The sequence below is a fragment of the Chiloscyllium plagiosum genome, unplaced genomic scaffold (assembly GCF_037043375.1).
Source record: "Chiloscyllium plagiosum isolate Xiang-an unplaced genomic scaffold, Cpla_swu_hap1 HiC_scaffold_41, whole genome shotgun sequence".
NCBI classification, from domain to species: domain Eukaryota; kingdom Metazoa; phylum Chordata; class Chondrichthyes; order Orectolobiformes; family Hemiscylliidae; genus Chiloscyllium; species Chiloscyllium plagiosum.
The window spans coordinates 43,108,446-43,126,957 of record NW_028270179.1 but is presented as its reverse complement, the minus strand read 5'-3'; the positions used below and the strand labels follow the sequence as shown (position 1 = coordinate 43,126,957).

General features: G+C 57.0%; 1 protein-coding gene across 1 annotated transcript in view; it reads right to left on the bottom strand.

The window, feature by feature from the left end:
* Positions 1-16,828: 16,828 nt before the first annotated feature.
* Positions 16,829-18,512, bottom strand: part of pagr1 (PAXIP1 associated glutamate-rich protein 1) — a 29,374-nt gene continuing 27,690 nt past the window's right edge. The window contains exon 4 of the mRNA XM_087981921.1: positions 16,829-17,447. Coding sequence (XP_087838047.1) covers positions 17,263-17,447 — 185 coding nt within the window. The 3' untranslated portion in view covers positions 16,829-17,262. The remainder of the gene's footprint in view (positions 17,448-18,512) is intronic.

The window sequence follows — 18,512 nt, the reverse complement described above, 5'->3', positions numbered from 1 at the left end:
AACGCGCTGTCTCTCTCTCTCACACACACACGCAAACGCGCTGTCTCTCTCTCTCGCACACACACGCACGCTGTCTCTCTCTCTCTCGCACACACACGCGCTGTCTCTCTCTCTCTCGCGCACACACACACACTGTCTCTCTCTCCCTCTCACACACCCACACAGACACTGTCTCTCTCTCTCTCACACACACGCTGTCTCTCTCTCTCACACCCACACACGCTGTCTCTCTCTCTCTCACACACACACGCTCTGTCTCTCTCTCTCTCACACACACACACACACACGCGCTGTCTCTCTCTCTCCCACACACACGCGCTGTCTCTCTCTCTCTCACACACACGCGCTGTCTCTCTCTCTCTCACACACACAACGCAGTCTCTCTCTGTCTCACACACACACAACACTCAGTCTCTCTCTCTCTCACACACACACAATACACACAGTCTCTCTCTCTCTCACACACAACACACAGTCTCTCTCTCTCACACACAATACACACAGTCTCTCTCTCTCTCACACACACACAACACACACATCTCTCTGTCTCTCTCTCACACACACACACGCTGTCTCTCTCTCTCTCTCAAACACAAACACGCGCTGTCTCTCTCTCTCTCTCACACACACAACGCACAGTCTCTCTCTCTCTCACTCACACAACGCACAGTCTCTCTCTCTCTCACACACACAACGCACAGTCTCTCTCTCTCTCACACACACACAATACACACAGTCTCTCTCTCTCACACACACACACGCTATCTCTCTCTCTCTCACACACAACACAGTCTCTCTCTCACACAAACACACGCGCTGTCTCTCTCTCACACACACAACACACAGTCTCTCTCTCTCTCACACACAACACACAGTCTCTCTCTCACACACAACACACAGTCTCTCTCTCTCTCACACACAACACACAGTCTCTCTCTCTCTCACACACAACACACATATCTCTCTCTGTCTCTCTCACACACACACACTCACTGTCTCTCACACACACAAACACGCGATGTCTCTCACACACACAAACACGCGCTGTCTCTCACACACGCAAACACGCGCTGTCTCTCACACACACACACGCGCTGTCTCTCACACACACACACGCGCTGTCTCTCACACACACACACGCTGTCTCTCACACACACACGCTGTCTCTCTCACACACACACACACACACACTGTCTCTCTCTCTCTCTCACACACACATGCACTCTCTCTCACACACACGCTGTCTCTCTCTCTCTCGCTCACACACACGCTGTCTCTCTCTCGCACACACACGCTGTCTCTCTCTCTCGCACACACACACGCTGTCTCTCTCTCGCACACACACGCTGTCTCTCTCTCTCGCACACACACACGCTGTCTCTCTCTCGCACACACACGCTGTCTCTCTGTCTCTCTCTCTCTCACACACACGCTGTCTCTCTCGCACACACACGCTGTCTCTCTGTCTCTCTCTCTCTCTCGCACACACACGCTGTCTCTCTGTCGCACACACATCTCTCTCTGTCTCTCGCACACACACGCTGTCTCTCTGTCGCACACACATCTCTCTCTGTCTCTCACACACACACGCTGTCTCTCTCTCGCACACACACACTGTCTCTCTCACACACACACACGCTGTCTCTCTCACACACACACACGCTGTCTCTCTCACACACACGCTGTCTCTCTCACACACACACACACACGCTGTCTCTCTCTCTTTCTCTCGCACACACACATGCTGACTCTCTCTCTCTCTCGCACACACACACGCTGTCTCTCTCTCTTGCACACACACACGCTGTCTCTCTCTCTCTCGCACACACACGCTCTCTCTCTTGCACACACACACACGCTGTCTCTCTCTCTCTCGCACACACACGCTGTCTCTCTGTCTCTCTCTCGCACCCACACGCTGTCTCTCTGTCTCTCTCTCGCACCCACACGCTGTCTCTCTCGCACACACACGCTGTCTCTCTGTCTCTCTCTCGCACACACACGCTGTCTCTCTGTCGCACACACATCTCTCTCTGTCTCTCACACACACACGCTGTCACTGTCTCTCTCACACACACACACGCTGTCTCTCTCTCACACACACACGCTGTCTCTCTCTCACACACACGCTGTCTCTCTCTCTCACACACACATGCTGTCTCTCTCACACACATGCTGTCTCTTGCACACACACACGCTGTCTCTTTCTCTCGCACACACACACACAGAGTCTCTCTCTCTCCCGTACACACACACGCTGTCTCTCTCTCTCACACACACACACGCTGTCTCTCTCTCGCACACACACACGCTGTCTCTCTCTCTCTCTCGCACACACACACACACTGTCTCTCTCTCTCTCACACACCCACACAGACACTGTCTCTCTCTCTCTCTCACATCCACACACGCTGTCTCTCTCTCTCACACACACACGCAAACGCGCTGTCTCTCTCTCTCTCTCGCACACACACGCACGCTGTCTCTCTCTCTCGCACACACACGCGCTGTCTCTCTCTCTCTCTCGCACACACACACACAGAGTCTCTCTCTCTCTCTCGCACACACACACACTGTCTCTCTCTCCCTCTCACACACCCACACAGACACTGTCTCTCTCTCTCTCACACACACGCTGTCTCTCTCTCTCTCACACCCACACACGCTGTCTCTCTCTCTCTCACACACACACGCTCTGTCTCTCTCTCTCTCACACACACACACACACACGCGCTGTCTCTCTCTCTCTCTCTCGCACACACACGCGCTGTCTCTCTCTCTCTCTCTCGCACACACACGCGCTGTCTCTCTCTCTCTCTCGCACACACATGCGCTGTCTCTCTCTCTCTCTCTCGCACACACACGCTGTCTCTCTCTCTCGCACACACACACTGTCTCTCTCTCGCACACACACGCTGTCTCTCTCTCTTGCACACACACGCTGTCTCTCTCTTGCACACACACACGCTGTCTCTCTCTCTCGCACACACACACACACTGTCTGTCTCTCTCTCACACACCCACACAGACACTGTCTCTCTTTCTCTCTCGCACACACACACGCTGTCTCTCTCTCTTGCACACACACGCGCTGTCTCTCTCTCTCTCTCTCGCACACACACGCTGTCTCTCTCTCTCGCACACACACGCTGTCTCTCTCTCTCTCTCGCACACACACGCTGTCTCTCTCTCTTGCACACACACGCTGTCTCTCTCTTGCACACACACACGCTGTCTCTCTCTCTCTCTCGCACACACACACACACTGTCTGTCTCTCTCTCACACACCCACACAGACACTGTCTCTCTCTCTCTCTCACACACCCACACAGACACTGTCTCTCTCTCTCACTCTCACATCCACACACGCTGTCTCTCTCTCTCACACACACACGCAAACGCGCTGTCTCTCTCTCTCACACACACACGCAAACGCGCTGTCTCTCTCTCTCTCTCGCACACACACGCACGCTGTCTCTCTCTCTCTCGCACACACACGCGCTGTCTCTCTCTCTCTCGCACACACACACACACAGAGTCTCTCTCTCTCTCTCGCACACACACACACTGTCTCTCTCTCCCTCTCACACACCCACACAGACACTGTCTCTCTCTCTCTCACACACACGCTGTCTCTCTCTCTCACACCCACACACGCTGTCTCTCTCTCTCTCACACACACACGCTCTGTCTCTCTCTCTCTCTCTCACACACACACACACGCGCTGTCTCTCTCTCTCTCTCTCCCACACACACGCGCTGTCTCTCTCTCTCTCTCTCGCACACACACGCGCTGTCTCTCTCTCTCTCTCTCGCACACACACGCTGTCTCTCTCTCTCGCACACACACGCTTTCTCTCTCGCACACACACGCTGTCTCTCACTCTCTCTCGCACACACACGCTGTCTCTCTCTCTCTCTCGCACACACACGCTGTCTCTCTCTCTCTCACACACACACACAGTCTCTCTCTCTCACACACACACACAACACTCAGTCTCTCTCTCTCTCACACACTGTCTCTCTCTCACACACACACGCGCTGTCTCTCTCTCTCTCACACACACAACGCAGTCTCTCTCTCTCTCACACACACACAACACTCAGTCTCTCTCTCTCTCACACACTGTCTCTCTCTCACACACACACGCGCTGTCTCTCTCTCTCTCACACACACACAATACACACAGTCTCTCTCTCTCTCACACACAACACACAGTCTCTCTCTCTCACACACAATACACACAGTCTCTCTCTCTCTCTCACACACACACACAACACACACATCTCTCTGTCTCTCTCTCACACACACACACACGCTGTCTCTCTCTCTCAAACACAAACACGCGCTGTCTCTCTCTCTCTCTCACACACACAACGCACAGTCTCTCTCTCTCTCACTCACACAACGCACAGTCTCTCTCTCTCTCACACACACAACGCAGTCTCTCTCTCTCTCACACACACACAATACACACAGTCTCTCTCTCTCACACACACACGCTATCTCTCTCTCTCTCACACACAACACAGTCTCTCTCTCACACAAACACACGCGCTGTCTCTCTCACACACAACACAGTCTCTCTCTCTCACACACACAACACACAGTCTCTCTCTCACACAGTCTCTCTCTCTCTCTCACACACAACACACATATCTCTCTCACACACACACACTCACTTTCTCTCACACACACAAACACGCGCTGTCTCTCACACACACAAACACGCGCTGTCTCTCACACACACACACACGCGCTGTCTCTCACACACACACACGCGCTGTCTCTCACACACACACACGCTGTCTCTCACACACACACGCTGTCTCTCTCACACACACACACACTGTCTCTCTCTCTCACACACACACACACGCTGTCTCTCTCTCACACACACATGCACTCTCTCTCACACACACGCTCTCTCTCACACACACACGCGCGCGCTGTCTCACACACACACACGCGCTGTCTCACACACACACACGCGCTGTCTCTCTCACACACACACACACGCACTCTCTCTCTCACACACACACACACGTGCTCTCTCTCTCTCACACACATGCGCTGTCTCTCTCTCTCTCTCTCTCACACACACACACGTGCTCTCTCTCTCTCACACACACGCGCACTGTCTCTCTCTCTCACACACACACGCGCTCTCTCTCTCACACACACACGTGCTCCCTCTCTCACACACACACGTGCTCTCTCTCTCACACACACACGTGCTCTCTCTCTCACACACACGTGCTCTCTCTCACACACACACGCGCTCTCTCACACACACATGCACTCTCTCTCACACACACACGCGCTGTCTCTCTCTCTCTCTCTCACACACACACACGTGCTCTCTCACACACACACACACACTGTCTCTCTCTCTCACACACACACACCGCTGTCACTCTCTCTCTCGCACACACACACGCTCTCTCTCTCGCACACACACACGCTCTCTCTCTCTCGCACACACACACGCTGTCTCTTTCTCTCTCTCTCGCGCACACACACACACACGCTGTCTCTCTCTCTCGCACAGACGCTGTCTCTCACACACACACATACACACACATGCTGTCTCTCACACACACACATACACACACATGCTGTCTCTCTCTCTCTCTCATACACACACACGCGCTCTCTCTCTCACACACACACAAGTGCTCTCTCTCTCACACCCGCGCGCTCTCTCTCACACACGCGCGCTGTCTCTCTCTCACACACGCGCGCTGTCTCTCTCTCACACACACACACGCGCTGTCTCTCTCTCTCTCACACACACACGCGCGCTGTCTCTCTCTCTCACACACACACACGCGCTGTCTCTCTCACACACACGCGCTGTCTCTCTCTCTCACACACACACACGCGGTCTCTCTCTCTCACACACACACACGCGCTGTCTCTCTCTCTCACACACACACGCGCTGTCTCTCTCTCTCACACGCGCGCTGTCTCTCTCTCACACACGCGCTGTCTCTCTCTCTCACACACGCGCTGTCTCTCTCTCTCTCACACACGCGCTGTCTCTCTCTCTCACACACGCGCTGTCTCTCTCTCACACACACACACGCGCTGTCTCTCTCTCTCTCACACGCGCTGTCTCTCTCTCTCTCACACGCGCTGTCTCTCTCTCTCACACGCGCTGTCTCTCTCTCTCACACACACACACGCTGTCTCTCTCTCTCACACACACACACACGTGCTGTCTCTCTCTCACACACACACACACGCTGTCTCTCTCTCTCTCGCACACACACGCTGTCTCTCTCTCTCTCACACACACACACAGTCTCTCTCTCTCACACACACACACACAGTCTCTCTCTCACACACACACACACACACGCTGTCTCTCTCACACACACACACACGCTGTCTCTCTCTCTCACACACGCACACACGCTGTCTCTCTCTCTCACACACGCACTCTCTCTCTCACACACACGCGCGCGCTCTTTCTCACACACACACGCACTATCTCTCTCTCTCTCACACACACACACGCGCGCTGTCTCTCTCTCTCGCACACACACACACACGCTGTCTCTCTCTCTCTCACACACACGTGCTGTCTCTCTCTCTCACACACACACACGCGCTCTCTCTCTCTCTCTCACACACACACACGCGTGCTCTCTCTCACACACACACACGCGCTCTCTCTCTCACACACACACACGTGCTCTCTCTCTCTCACACACACACACGTGCTCTCTCTCTCTCACACACACACGTGCTCTCTCTCTCTCACACACACACACGTGCTCTCTCTCTCTCACACACACATGTGCTCTCTCTCACACACACACGCGCTGTCTCTCTCTCACACACACACGCTGTCTCTCTCTCACACACACACGCGCTGTCTCTCTCTCACACACGCTGTCTCTCTCTCACACACACGCGCGCTCTCTCTCTCTCACACACACACGCGCGCTCGCTCTCTCTCTCTCACACACACGCGCTCTCTCTCTCTCACACACACACACGCTCTCTCTCTCTCTCACACACACGCGCTCTCTCTCTCTCACACACACATGTGCTCTCTCTCACACACACACGTGCTGTCTCTCTCTCTCACACACACGTGCTGTCTCTCTCTCTCACACACACGCGCTGTCTCTCTCTCTCACACACACACACGCGCTCTCTCTCTCTCTCTCACACACACACAAGTGCTCTCTCTCACACACACGCGCTGTCTTTCTCTCACACACACGCTGTCTCTCTCTCTCGCTCACACACACGCTGTCTCTCTCTCTCGCACACACACACGCTGTCTCTCTCTCTCTCTCACACACACAGTCTCTCTCTCGCACACACACGCTGTCTCTCTCTCTCGCACACACACACGCTGTCTCTCTCTCTCGCACACACACACGCTGTCTCTCTCTCGCACACACACGCTGTCTCTCTGTCTCTCTCTCACACACACGCTGTCTCTCTCGCACACACACGCTGTCTCTCTGTCTCTCTCGCACACACGCTGTCTCTCTGTCGCACACACATCTCTCTCTGTCTCTCACACACACACGCTGTCTCTCTCACACACACACGCTGTCTCTCTGTCGCACACACATCTCTCTCTGTCTCTCACACACACACGCTGTCTCTCTCACACACACACGCTGTCTCTCTGTCTCTCTCGCACACACGCTGTCTCTCTGTCGCACACACATCTCTCTCTGTCTCTCACACACACACGCTGTCTCTCTCACACACACACGCTGTCTCTCTGTCGCACACACATCTCTCTCTGTCTCTCACACACACACGCTGTCTCTCTCACACACACACGCTGTCTCTCTCTCACACACACACACGCTGTCTCTTTCTCTCGCACACACACATGCTGACTCTGTCTCTTTCTCTCGCACACACACACGCTGACTCTCTCTCTCGCACACACACACGCTGTCTCTCTCTCTTGCACACACACACGCTGTCTCTCTCTCTCTCACACACGCTGTCTCTCTCTCTCTCGCACATACACACGCTGTCTCTCTCTCGCACACACACACGCTGTCTCTCTCTCTTGCACACACACACACGCTGTCTCTCTCTCTCTCTCGCACACACACGCTGTCTCTCTCTCTCTCTCGCACACACACGCTGTCTCTCTGTCTCTCTCTCGCACCCACACACGCTGTCTCTCTCGCACACACACGCTGTCTCTCTGTCTCTCTCTCTCGCACACACACGCTGTCTCTGTCGCACACACACGCTGTCACTGTCTCTCTCTCACACACACACGCTGTCTCTCTCTCACACACACTGTCTCTCTCTCTCACACACACACGCTGTCTCTCTCTCACACACACTGTCTCTCTCTCTCTCTCACACACGCTGTCTCTCTCTCTCACACACACATGCTGTCTCTCTCTCTCACACACACATGCTGTCTCTCACACACACACACACACACATGCTGTCTCTCACACATACACACATGCTGTCTCGCACACACACACACGCTGTCTCTTTCTCTCGCACACACACACACAGAGTCTCTCTCTCGCACACACACACGCTGTCTCTCTCTCGCACACACACACGCTGTCTCTCTCTCTTGCACACACACACGCTGTCTCTCTCTCTCTCTCGCACACACACACACGCTGTCTCTCTCTCTTGCACACACACACGCTGTCTCTCTCTCTCTCTCGCACACACACACACACACTGTCTGTCTCTCTCTCACACACCCACACAGACAGTCTCTCTCTCTCTCTCACATCCACACACGCTGTCTCTCTCTCTCTCTCGCACACACACGCGCTGTCTCTCTCTCTCTCGCACACACACACACACAGAGTCTCTCTCTCTCTCTCGCACACACACACACTGTCTCTCTCTCCCTCTCACACACCCACACAGACACTGTCTCTCTCTCACACCCACACACGCTGTCTCTCTCTCTCTCACACACACACGCTCTGTCTCTCTCTCTCTCACACACACACACACACGCGCTGTCTCTCTCTCGCACACACACGCGCTGTCTCTCTCTCTCTCTCGCACACACACACGCGCTGTCTCTCTCTCTCTCTCTCTCGCACACACACGCTGTCTCTCTCTCTCGCACACACACGCTGTCTCTCTCTCTCTCTCGCACACACACGCTGTCTCTCTCTCTTGCACACACACACGCTGTCTGTCTCTCTCTCTCGCACACACACGCTGTCTCTCTCTCTCGCACACACACGCTGTCTCTCTCTCTCTCTCACATCCACACACGCTGTCTCTCTCTCTCACACACACACGCAAACGCGCTGTCTCTCTCTCTCTCTCGCACACACACGCACGCTGTCTCTCTCTCTCTCTCTCGCACACACACGCGCTGTCTCTCTCTCTCTCGCACACACACACACTGTCTCTCTCTCCCTCTCACACACCCACACAGACACTGTCTCTCTCTCTCTCACACACACGCTGTCTCTCTCTCTCACACCCACACACGCTGTCTCTCTCTCTCACACACACACGCTCTGTCTCTCTCTCTCTCTCACACACACACGCGCTGTCTCTCTCTCTCTCGCACACACACGCACTGTCTCGCTCTCTCTCGCACACACACGCGCTGTCTCTCTCTCTCTCGCACACACACGCTGTCTCTCTCTCTCTCGCACACACACATGCTGTCTCTCTCTCTCGCACACACACATGCTGTCTCTCTCTCTCGCACACACACAGAGTCTCTCTCTCGCACACACACGCGCTGTCTCTCTCTCTCGCACACACACTGTCTCTCTCGCACACACACACGCTGTCTCTCTCTCTCGCACACACACATGCTGTCTCTCTCTCTCGCACACACACACGCTGTCTCTCTCTCTCGCACACACACACGCTGTCTCTCTCTCTCGCACACACACACACGCTGTCTCTCTCGCACACACACACACGCTGTCTCTCTCTCTCGCACACACATGCGCTGTCTCTCTCTCGCACACACACGCGCTCTCTCTCTCTCGCACACACCCGCTCTCTCTCTCTCGCACACACACGCTGTCTCTCTCTCTCTCGCACACACACACACACTGTCTCTCTCTCACATACATTCATGCTGTCTCTCACACACGCACGCTGTCTCTCTCTCTCTTGCACACACACATGCTGTCTCTCTGTCTCTTGCACACACACATGCTGTCTGTCTCTCACACACACACACACGCTGTCTCTCTCACACACACACGCTGTCTCTCTCACACACACACGCTGTCTCTCTCTTTCTCTCTCACACACACGCTGTCTCTCTCTCTCTCGCACACACATGCGCTGTCTCTCTCTCGCACACACACGCGCTCTCTCTCGCACACACACGCGCTCTCTCTCGCACACACACGCGCTCTCTCTCTCTCGCACACACACACACTGTCTCTCTCTCGCACACACACACACTGTCTCTCTCTCACACACGCACGCTGTCTCTCTCTCTCTCTTGCACACACACACGCTGTCTCTCTGTCTCACACACACACACGCTGTCTCTCTCTTTCTCTCTCACACACGCTGTCTCTCTCTTTCTCTCTCACACACACACACGCTGTCTCTCACACACACGCTGTCTCTCTGTCTCTCGCACACACAGAGTCTCTCTCTGTCTCTCGCACACACAGAGTCTCTCTCTGTCTCTCGCACACACAGAGTCTCTCTCTGTCTCTCGCACACACAGAGTCTCTCTCTGTCTCTCGCACACACAGAGTCTCTCTCTGTCTCTCGCACACACAGAGTCTCTCTCTGTCTCTCGCACAGTCTCTCTCTCTCTCTCGCACACACACACTGTCTCTCTCTCTCTCGCACACACACACAGTCTCTCTCACACACCCACACACACACTGTCTCTCTCTCTCACACACCCACAGAGACACTGTCTCTCTCTCTCTCGCACACACACACGCTGTCTCTCTCACACACCCACACAGACACTGTCTCTCTCTCTCTCTCACACACACCCACACAGACACTGTCTCTCTCTCTCTCTCTCACACACCCACACAGACACTGTCTCTCTCTCTCTCGCACACATACATGCTGTCTCTCTCTCTCACACACCCACACAGACACTGTCTCTCTCTCTCTCTCTCGCACACCCACAGAGACACTGTCTCTCTCTCTCTCTCTCACACACGCTGTCTCTCTCTCTCTCACACCCACACACGCTGTCTCTCTCTCTCGCACACACACTGTCTCTCTCTCTCACACACACACGCTGTCTCTCTCTCGCACACACGCAGAGTCTCTCTCTCTCGCACACACGCAGAGTCTCTCTCTCTCTCGCACACCCACAGAGACACTATCTCTCTCTCTCTCACACACATGCTATCTGTTTCTCAGACATTCACACACTCTCTCTCTCTCTCACACACACACACCCTCTTACAATGAAAACAAATATGAAAATGCAGCAAAGTGTTCCCTTAAAACGACACTGCCTAAATGAAGGTAAACGTAGGAGAAATGATCTACAGCTTGTCTGAGAGTTGGTGTTTAGCCTGTGTCTCTTTGTTGGCACAGTGGTGTCTTGCTGGATCAGTTATGGTTTTCAGAAAGAGGTGATGTGTATTCACAACGTTCCTTCCGGAACTCTCCACTCGCACTGATGAGATCTTCAAGTAACTTGTCAATTCCGTTTGATGAGACAAACTTCAGAGAAAGCACAGACAGAGACACAGACTGAAGGACACACGCGCACACAGGGAACAAAGAACATTGCTCTTGCAAAGTTCTCACACCCAGTTCCCCATCCCACACACCAACAAACAGCATCATATCACCTCTCTGTTAAAAAGTGTTCAAATGTGACATTCCAGACCAAACCCAGGCTGTTTCTCTCCAAATGTGGTATTGTTCCAGCTGTAAGTACTGATATTCCCATGGCAGAGATCTCTTGCAGGACGTTCAGGATGTACATGGACGTCCAGTCCAGTCCAGTCCAGTGAATGATGTTACTGACTGCTATCCTGGTAAACGGGTCTGTATAACAAGATTGGGTACGGACATCCACAAACAGGACAACGGTAGACGTCTGCTTCATGGTCACTGCCATTCGACACCTTAAAGCGGTGGTGCTCGGTCCCGACGTGGAATCCCGTCCACACTCACCCCAGCCCAGACGGGGTTTCACATTGGCCCCCAGGTCCCGTACGTCCCCCCGGGGACCGGTTTGAGCCGCCTCCGGAATTTCAGTTTTGCCTCTTTTCGGAACGTGAAACGGCGGGCCCTGTACAGACCGATGCTGGACACCGTCCACCTCCTCTCCCTCATCCACCTCCCAGACACTCCCCTGGGAGCCCCAAGGGAGGGCTCTCTACGCGGGAGTCCTCCCCCTTTCTCTCGGGGATCTGGGGTGGAGGGTGCTGCACGCAGCAGTCCCCTGCAACCGCAGGTTTCGGGGGTTCACGGACTCCCAGCCCAACTGCTTGTTCTGTGGCGCTGTGGAGTCCGTGGACCACGTGTATATTGGGTGTGGGGCATTTCCATTTCCTCAAAAACCTCCTCCTCTGTTTCTGGCTGCACTTCAGTCCCACGCTCCTGATCTTCGGGCACCCGGTACGGAGGAGGGAGGGCAGGTCTGAAGACCTCCTCGTGGGTCTGCTCCTGCTCCTGGCCAAACTTCACCTATGGTTCATTCACCCACCCACACCATCCCACCTTCACCCACACCATCCCACCTTCACCCACACCATCGCACCTTCACCCACACCATCGCACCTTCACCCACACCATCCCACCTTCACCCACACCATCGCACCTTCACCCACACCATCGCACCTTCACCCACACCATCCCACCTTCACCCACACCATCCCACCTTCACCCACACCATCGCACCTTCACCCACACCATCGCACCTTCACCCACACCATCCCACCTTCACCCACACCATCCCACCTTCACCCACACCATCCCACCTTCACCCACACCATCGCACCTTCACCCACACCATCCCACCTTCACCCACACCATCGCACCTTCACCCACACCATCCCACCTTCACCCACACCATCGCACCTTCACCCACACCATCCCACCTTCACCCACACCATCCCACCTTCACCCACACCATCCCACCTTCACCCACACCATCCCACCTTCACCCACACCATCCCACCTTCACCCACACCATCGCACCTTCACCCACACCATCGCACCTTCACCCACACCATCCCACCTTCACCCACACCATCCCACCTTCACCCACACCATCCCACCTTCACCCACACCATCCCACCTTCACCCACACCATCGCACCTTCACCCACACCATCGCACCTTCACCCACACCATCGCACCTTCACCCACACCATCCCACCTTCACCCACACCATCGCACCCACACCCACACCATCCCACCTTCACCCACACCATCGCACCTTCACCCACACCATCCCACCTTCACCCACACCATCGCACCTTCACCCACACCATCGCACCTTCACCCACACCATCGCACCTTCACCCACACCATCCCACCTTCACCCACACCATCGCACCTTCACCCACACCATCGCACCTTCACCCACACCATCCCACCTTCACCCACACCATCCCACCTTCACCCACACCATCCCACCTTCACCCACACCATCGCACCTTCACCCACACCATCCCACCTTCACCCACACCATCGCACCTTCACCCACACCATCGCACCTTCACCCACACCATCGCACCTTCACCCACACCATCCCACCTTCACCCACACCATCGCACCCACACCCACACCATCCCACCTTCACCCACACCATCGCACCTTCACCCACACCATCCCACCTTCACCCACACCATCGCACCCACACCCACACCATCCCACCTTCACCCACACCATCCCACCTTCACACACACCATCCCACCTTCACACACACCATCCCACCTTCACCCACACCATCCCACCTTCACCCACACCATCGCACCTTCACCCACACCATCGCACCTTCACCCACACCATCCCACCTTCACACACACCATCCCACCTTCACACACACCATCCCACCTTCACCCACACCATCCCACCTTCACCCACACCATCCCACCTTCACCCACACCATCCCACCTTCACCCACACCATCCCACCTTCACCCACACCATCCCACCTTCACCCACACCATCCCACCTTCACCCACACCATCCCACCTTCACCCACACCATCCCACCTTCACCCACACCATCGCACCTTCACCCACACCATCCCACCTTCACCCACACCATCCCACCTTCACCCACACCATCCCACCTTCCTGGTGGGAAACTGAATAAAGATTCGTGAACCTTGTGTCTTTCACTGTGTCGCACACCTACACACGACACCACCCCCCCCCCCCCTACTCCCGAACCTCCCCTACACCCGCACCCATCCCTACACCCACCCCTACACCCGCCCCTACTCCCGAACCTCCCCTACACCCGCACCCACCCCTACACGCACCCCTACACACATCCCCTACACCCGCACCCACCCCTACACGCACCCCTACACACATCCCCTACACCCGCACCCACCCCCTACACACATCCCCTACACCCGCACCCACCCCCTACACACATCCCCTACACCCGCACCCACCCCTACACGCACCCCTACACACATCCCCTACATCCGCACCCACCCCCTACACACATCCCCTACACCCGCACCCACCCCCTACACACATCCCCTACACCCGCACCCACCCCTACACACATCCCTACACCCGCACCCACCACTACACCCGCACCCACCCCTACACACATCCCTACACCCGCACCCACCCCTACACACATCCCTACACCCGCACCCACCCCTACACCCGCACCCACCCCTACACCCGCACCCACCCCTACACACATCCCTACACACATCCCTACACCCGCACCCACCCCTACACGCATCCCTACACCCGCACCCACCCCTACACGCATCCCTACACCCGCACCCACCCCTACACACATCCCTACACCCGCACCCACCCCCACACACATCCCTACACCCGCACCCACCCCCACACACATCCCTACACCCGCACCCACCCCTACACCCGCACCCACCCCTACACGCATCCCTACACCCGCACCCACCCCTACACCCGCACCCACCCCTACACACATCCCTACACCCGCACCCACCCCTACACACATCCCTACACCCGCACCCACCCCTACACCCGCACCCACCCCTACACACATCCCTACACCCGCACCCACCCCTACACACATCCCTATACCCGCACCCAGCCCTACACCCGCACCCACCCCTACACACATCCCTACACCCGCACCCACCCCTACACCCGCACCCACCCCTACACACATCCCTACACCCGCACCCACCCCCACACACATCCCTACACCCGCACCCACCCCTACACCCGCACCCACCCCCACACACATCCCTACACCCGCACCCACCCCTACACCCGCACCCACCCCTACACGCATCCCTACACCCGCACCCACCCCTACACCCGCACCCACCCCTACACACATCCCTACACCCGCACCCACCCCTACACACATCCCTACACCCGCACCCACCCCTACACCCGCACCCACCCCTACACACATCCCTACACCCGCACCCAGCCCTACACCCGCACCCACCCCTACACACATCCCTACACCCGCACCCACCCCTACACCCGCACCCACCCCTACACACATCCCTACACCTGCACCCACCCCTACACACATCCCTACACCCGCACCCTCCCCTACACACATCCCTACACCCGCACCCACCCCTACACCCGCACCCACCCCTACACACATCCCTACACCCGCACCCACCCCTACACCCGCACCCACCCCTACACCCGCACCCACCCCTACACACATCCCTACACCCGCACCCACCCCTACACCCGCACCCACCCCTACACACATCCCTACACCCGCACCCACCCCTACACCCGCACCCACCCCTACACACATCCCTACACCCGCACCCACCCCTACACCCGCACCCACCCCTACACCCGCACCCACCCCTACACCCGCACCCACCCCTACACACATCCCTACACCCGCACTCCCCCCTACACCCGCACCCACCCCTACACACATCCCTACACCCGCACCCACCCCTACACACATCCCTACACCCGCACCCACCCCTACACACATCCCTACACCCGCACCCACCCCTACACCCGCACCCACCCCTACACGCATCCCTACACCCGCACCCACCCCTACACCCGCACCCACCCCTACACACATCCCTACACCCGCACCCACCCCTACACACATCCCTACACCCGCATTCCCCCTACACACATCCCTACACCCGCACCCACCACTACACACATCCCTACACCCGCACTCCCCCTACACACATCCCTACACCCGCACCCACCCCTACACACATCCCTACACCCGCACTCCCCCTACACACATCCCTACACCCGCACCCACCACTACACACATCCCTACACCCGCACTCCCCCTACACACATCCCTACACCCGCACTCCCCCTACACACATCCCTACACCCGCACCCACCCCTACACACATCCCCACACCCGGACCCACCCCTACACCCGCACCCACCCCTACACACACCCCTACACCCACACCCACCCCTACACACACCCCTACACCCGCACCCATCCCTACACCCACCCCCACCCCTACACACATCCCCGCACCCACCCCCACCCCTACACACATCCCCACACCCGCACTCCCCCTACACACATCCCCACACCCGGACCCACCCCTACACCCGGACCCACCCCGACGCCCACCCTTCCCTACACCCCTATGCCCACCACTCCCCCTACACCCATCCACACACACACCCACCCACCCGAGAAGAATGAGTGTTTCTGGGTAGTACAATTGTTTTTAATGAGCACAATGAAACGAGTAGAAACGACAGTTTTTAAACAAAAAGGACACTGTCCTGTACACAAAGATCCCTCCCCCTGAAACACCGCCCCTGCAGAGCAGTGAGGTTACAGATTGGATTTCCGTCTCAAACTCACAACACAGTAAGGTGTGAATCAGACAGCTCAAACACGGAATTACTGTCATCTCAGAGCCTGATGTAAAATCAGACAGCGTGCGTTACAACAGAACAATTCACAACACTTCTCTTCCTGAACCAATGCAGCTTTAAGCCAGAGATTCCACCTTGATTTCCAGGAGGTTTCTCACCCCAGTCATTTCCTGGCACCTGGGGAGCCGAGTCTCCCCTTCACAATCTTCCCCCTTTGGGACCACGCCCTTCTTTATTGCCCCCATCGCCCCCAGCCCTTCTTTTGCTCAGTAGTTGCGCCGTTGAAAGATTCCTTTGCACCTCCCGGGACTGGGAATCTCATCCTGGTCCATCTGGAAGATATCCTTGCCAGTCTTCATCATCTGCTCCTCGATCTTCCTGTGTCGTTTCATGTCCGAGAGAACCTTGTCCAGGCGGGCCTGCCTTCCCTGTGTCCGGGTCGAGCTGCCAGCTGTGGGGGGTGGTGGGGGGGGGGGGGGAGGAGAAGGTGGGAGGGGAGAGAGGACAGTGAGTGGTGGGGGGGGAGAGAGGACAGCGGGTGGTGGGGGGGGGGGGAGAGAGGACAGTGGGTGTTGGGGGGGGGAGAGAGGACAGTGGGTGTTGGGGGGGGGAGAGAGGACAGTGGGTGTTGGGGGGGGGAGAGAGGACAGTGGGTGTTGGGGGGGGGAGAGGACAGTGGGTGTTGGGGGGGGGAGAGAGGACAGTGGGTGTTGGGGGGGGGGAAGAGGACAGTGGGTGTTGGGGGGGGAGAGAGGACAGTGGGTGTTGGGGGGGGGGAGAGGACAGTGGGTGTTGGGGGGGAGAGAGGACAGTGGGTGTTGGGGGGGGGAGAGAGGACAGTGGGTGTTGGGGGGGGGAGAGGACAGTGGGTGTTGAGGGGAGAGAGGACAGTGGGTGTTGGGGGGGGGAGAGAGGACAGTGGGTGTTGGGGGGGGAGAGAGGACAGTGGGTGTTGGGGGGGGAGAGAGGACAGTGGGTGTTGGGGGGGGAGAGAGGACAGTGGGTGTTGGGGGGGAGAGAGGACAGTGGGTGTTGGGGGGGGGGAGAGAGGACAGTGGGTGTTGGGGGGGAGAGAGGACAGTGGGTGTTGGGGGGGGGGAGAGAGGACAGTGGGTGTTGGGGGGGGGAGAGGACAGTGGGTGTTGAGGGGAGAGAGGACAGTGGGTGTTGGGGAGGGTGGGGGGAGAGAGGACAGCGGGTGGTGGGAGGGTGGGGGGAGAGAGGACAGCGGGTGGTGGGGAGGGTGGGAGGGGAGAGAGGACAGTGGGTGGTGGGGAGGGTGGGGGGAGAGAGGACAGCGGGTGGTGGGGAGGGTGGGGGGAGAGAGGACAGCGGGTGGTGGGGAGGGAGAGAGGACAGTGGGTGTTGGGGGGGTGAGAGGACAGTGGGTATTGGGGGGGGAGAGAGGACAGTGGGTGTTGGGGGGGAGAGAGGACAGTGGGTGTTGGGGGGGGGTGGGGGGAGAGAGGATAGTGGGTGTTGGGGAAGAGAGGACAGTGGGTGTTGGGGAGGGAGA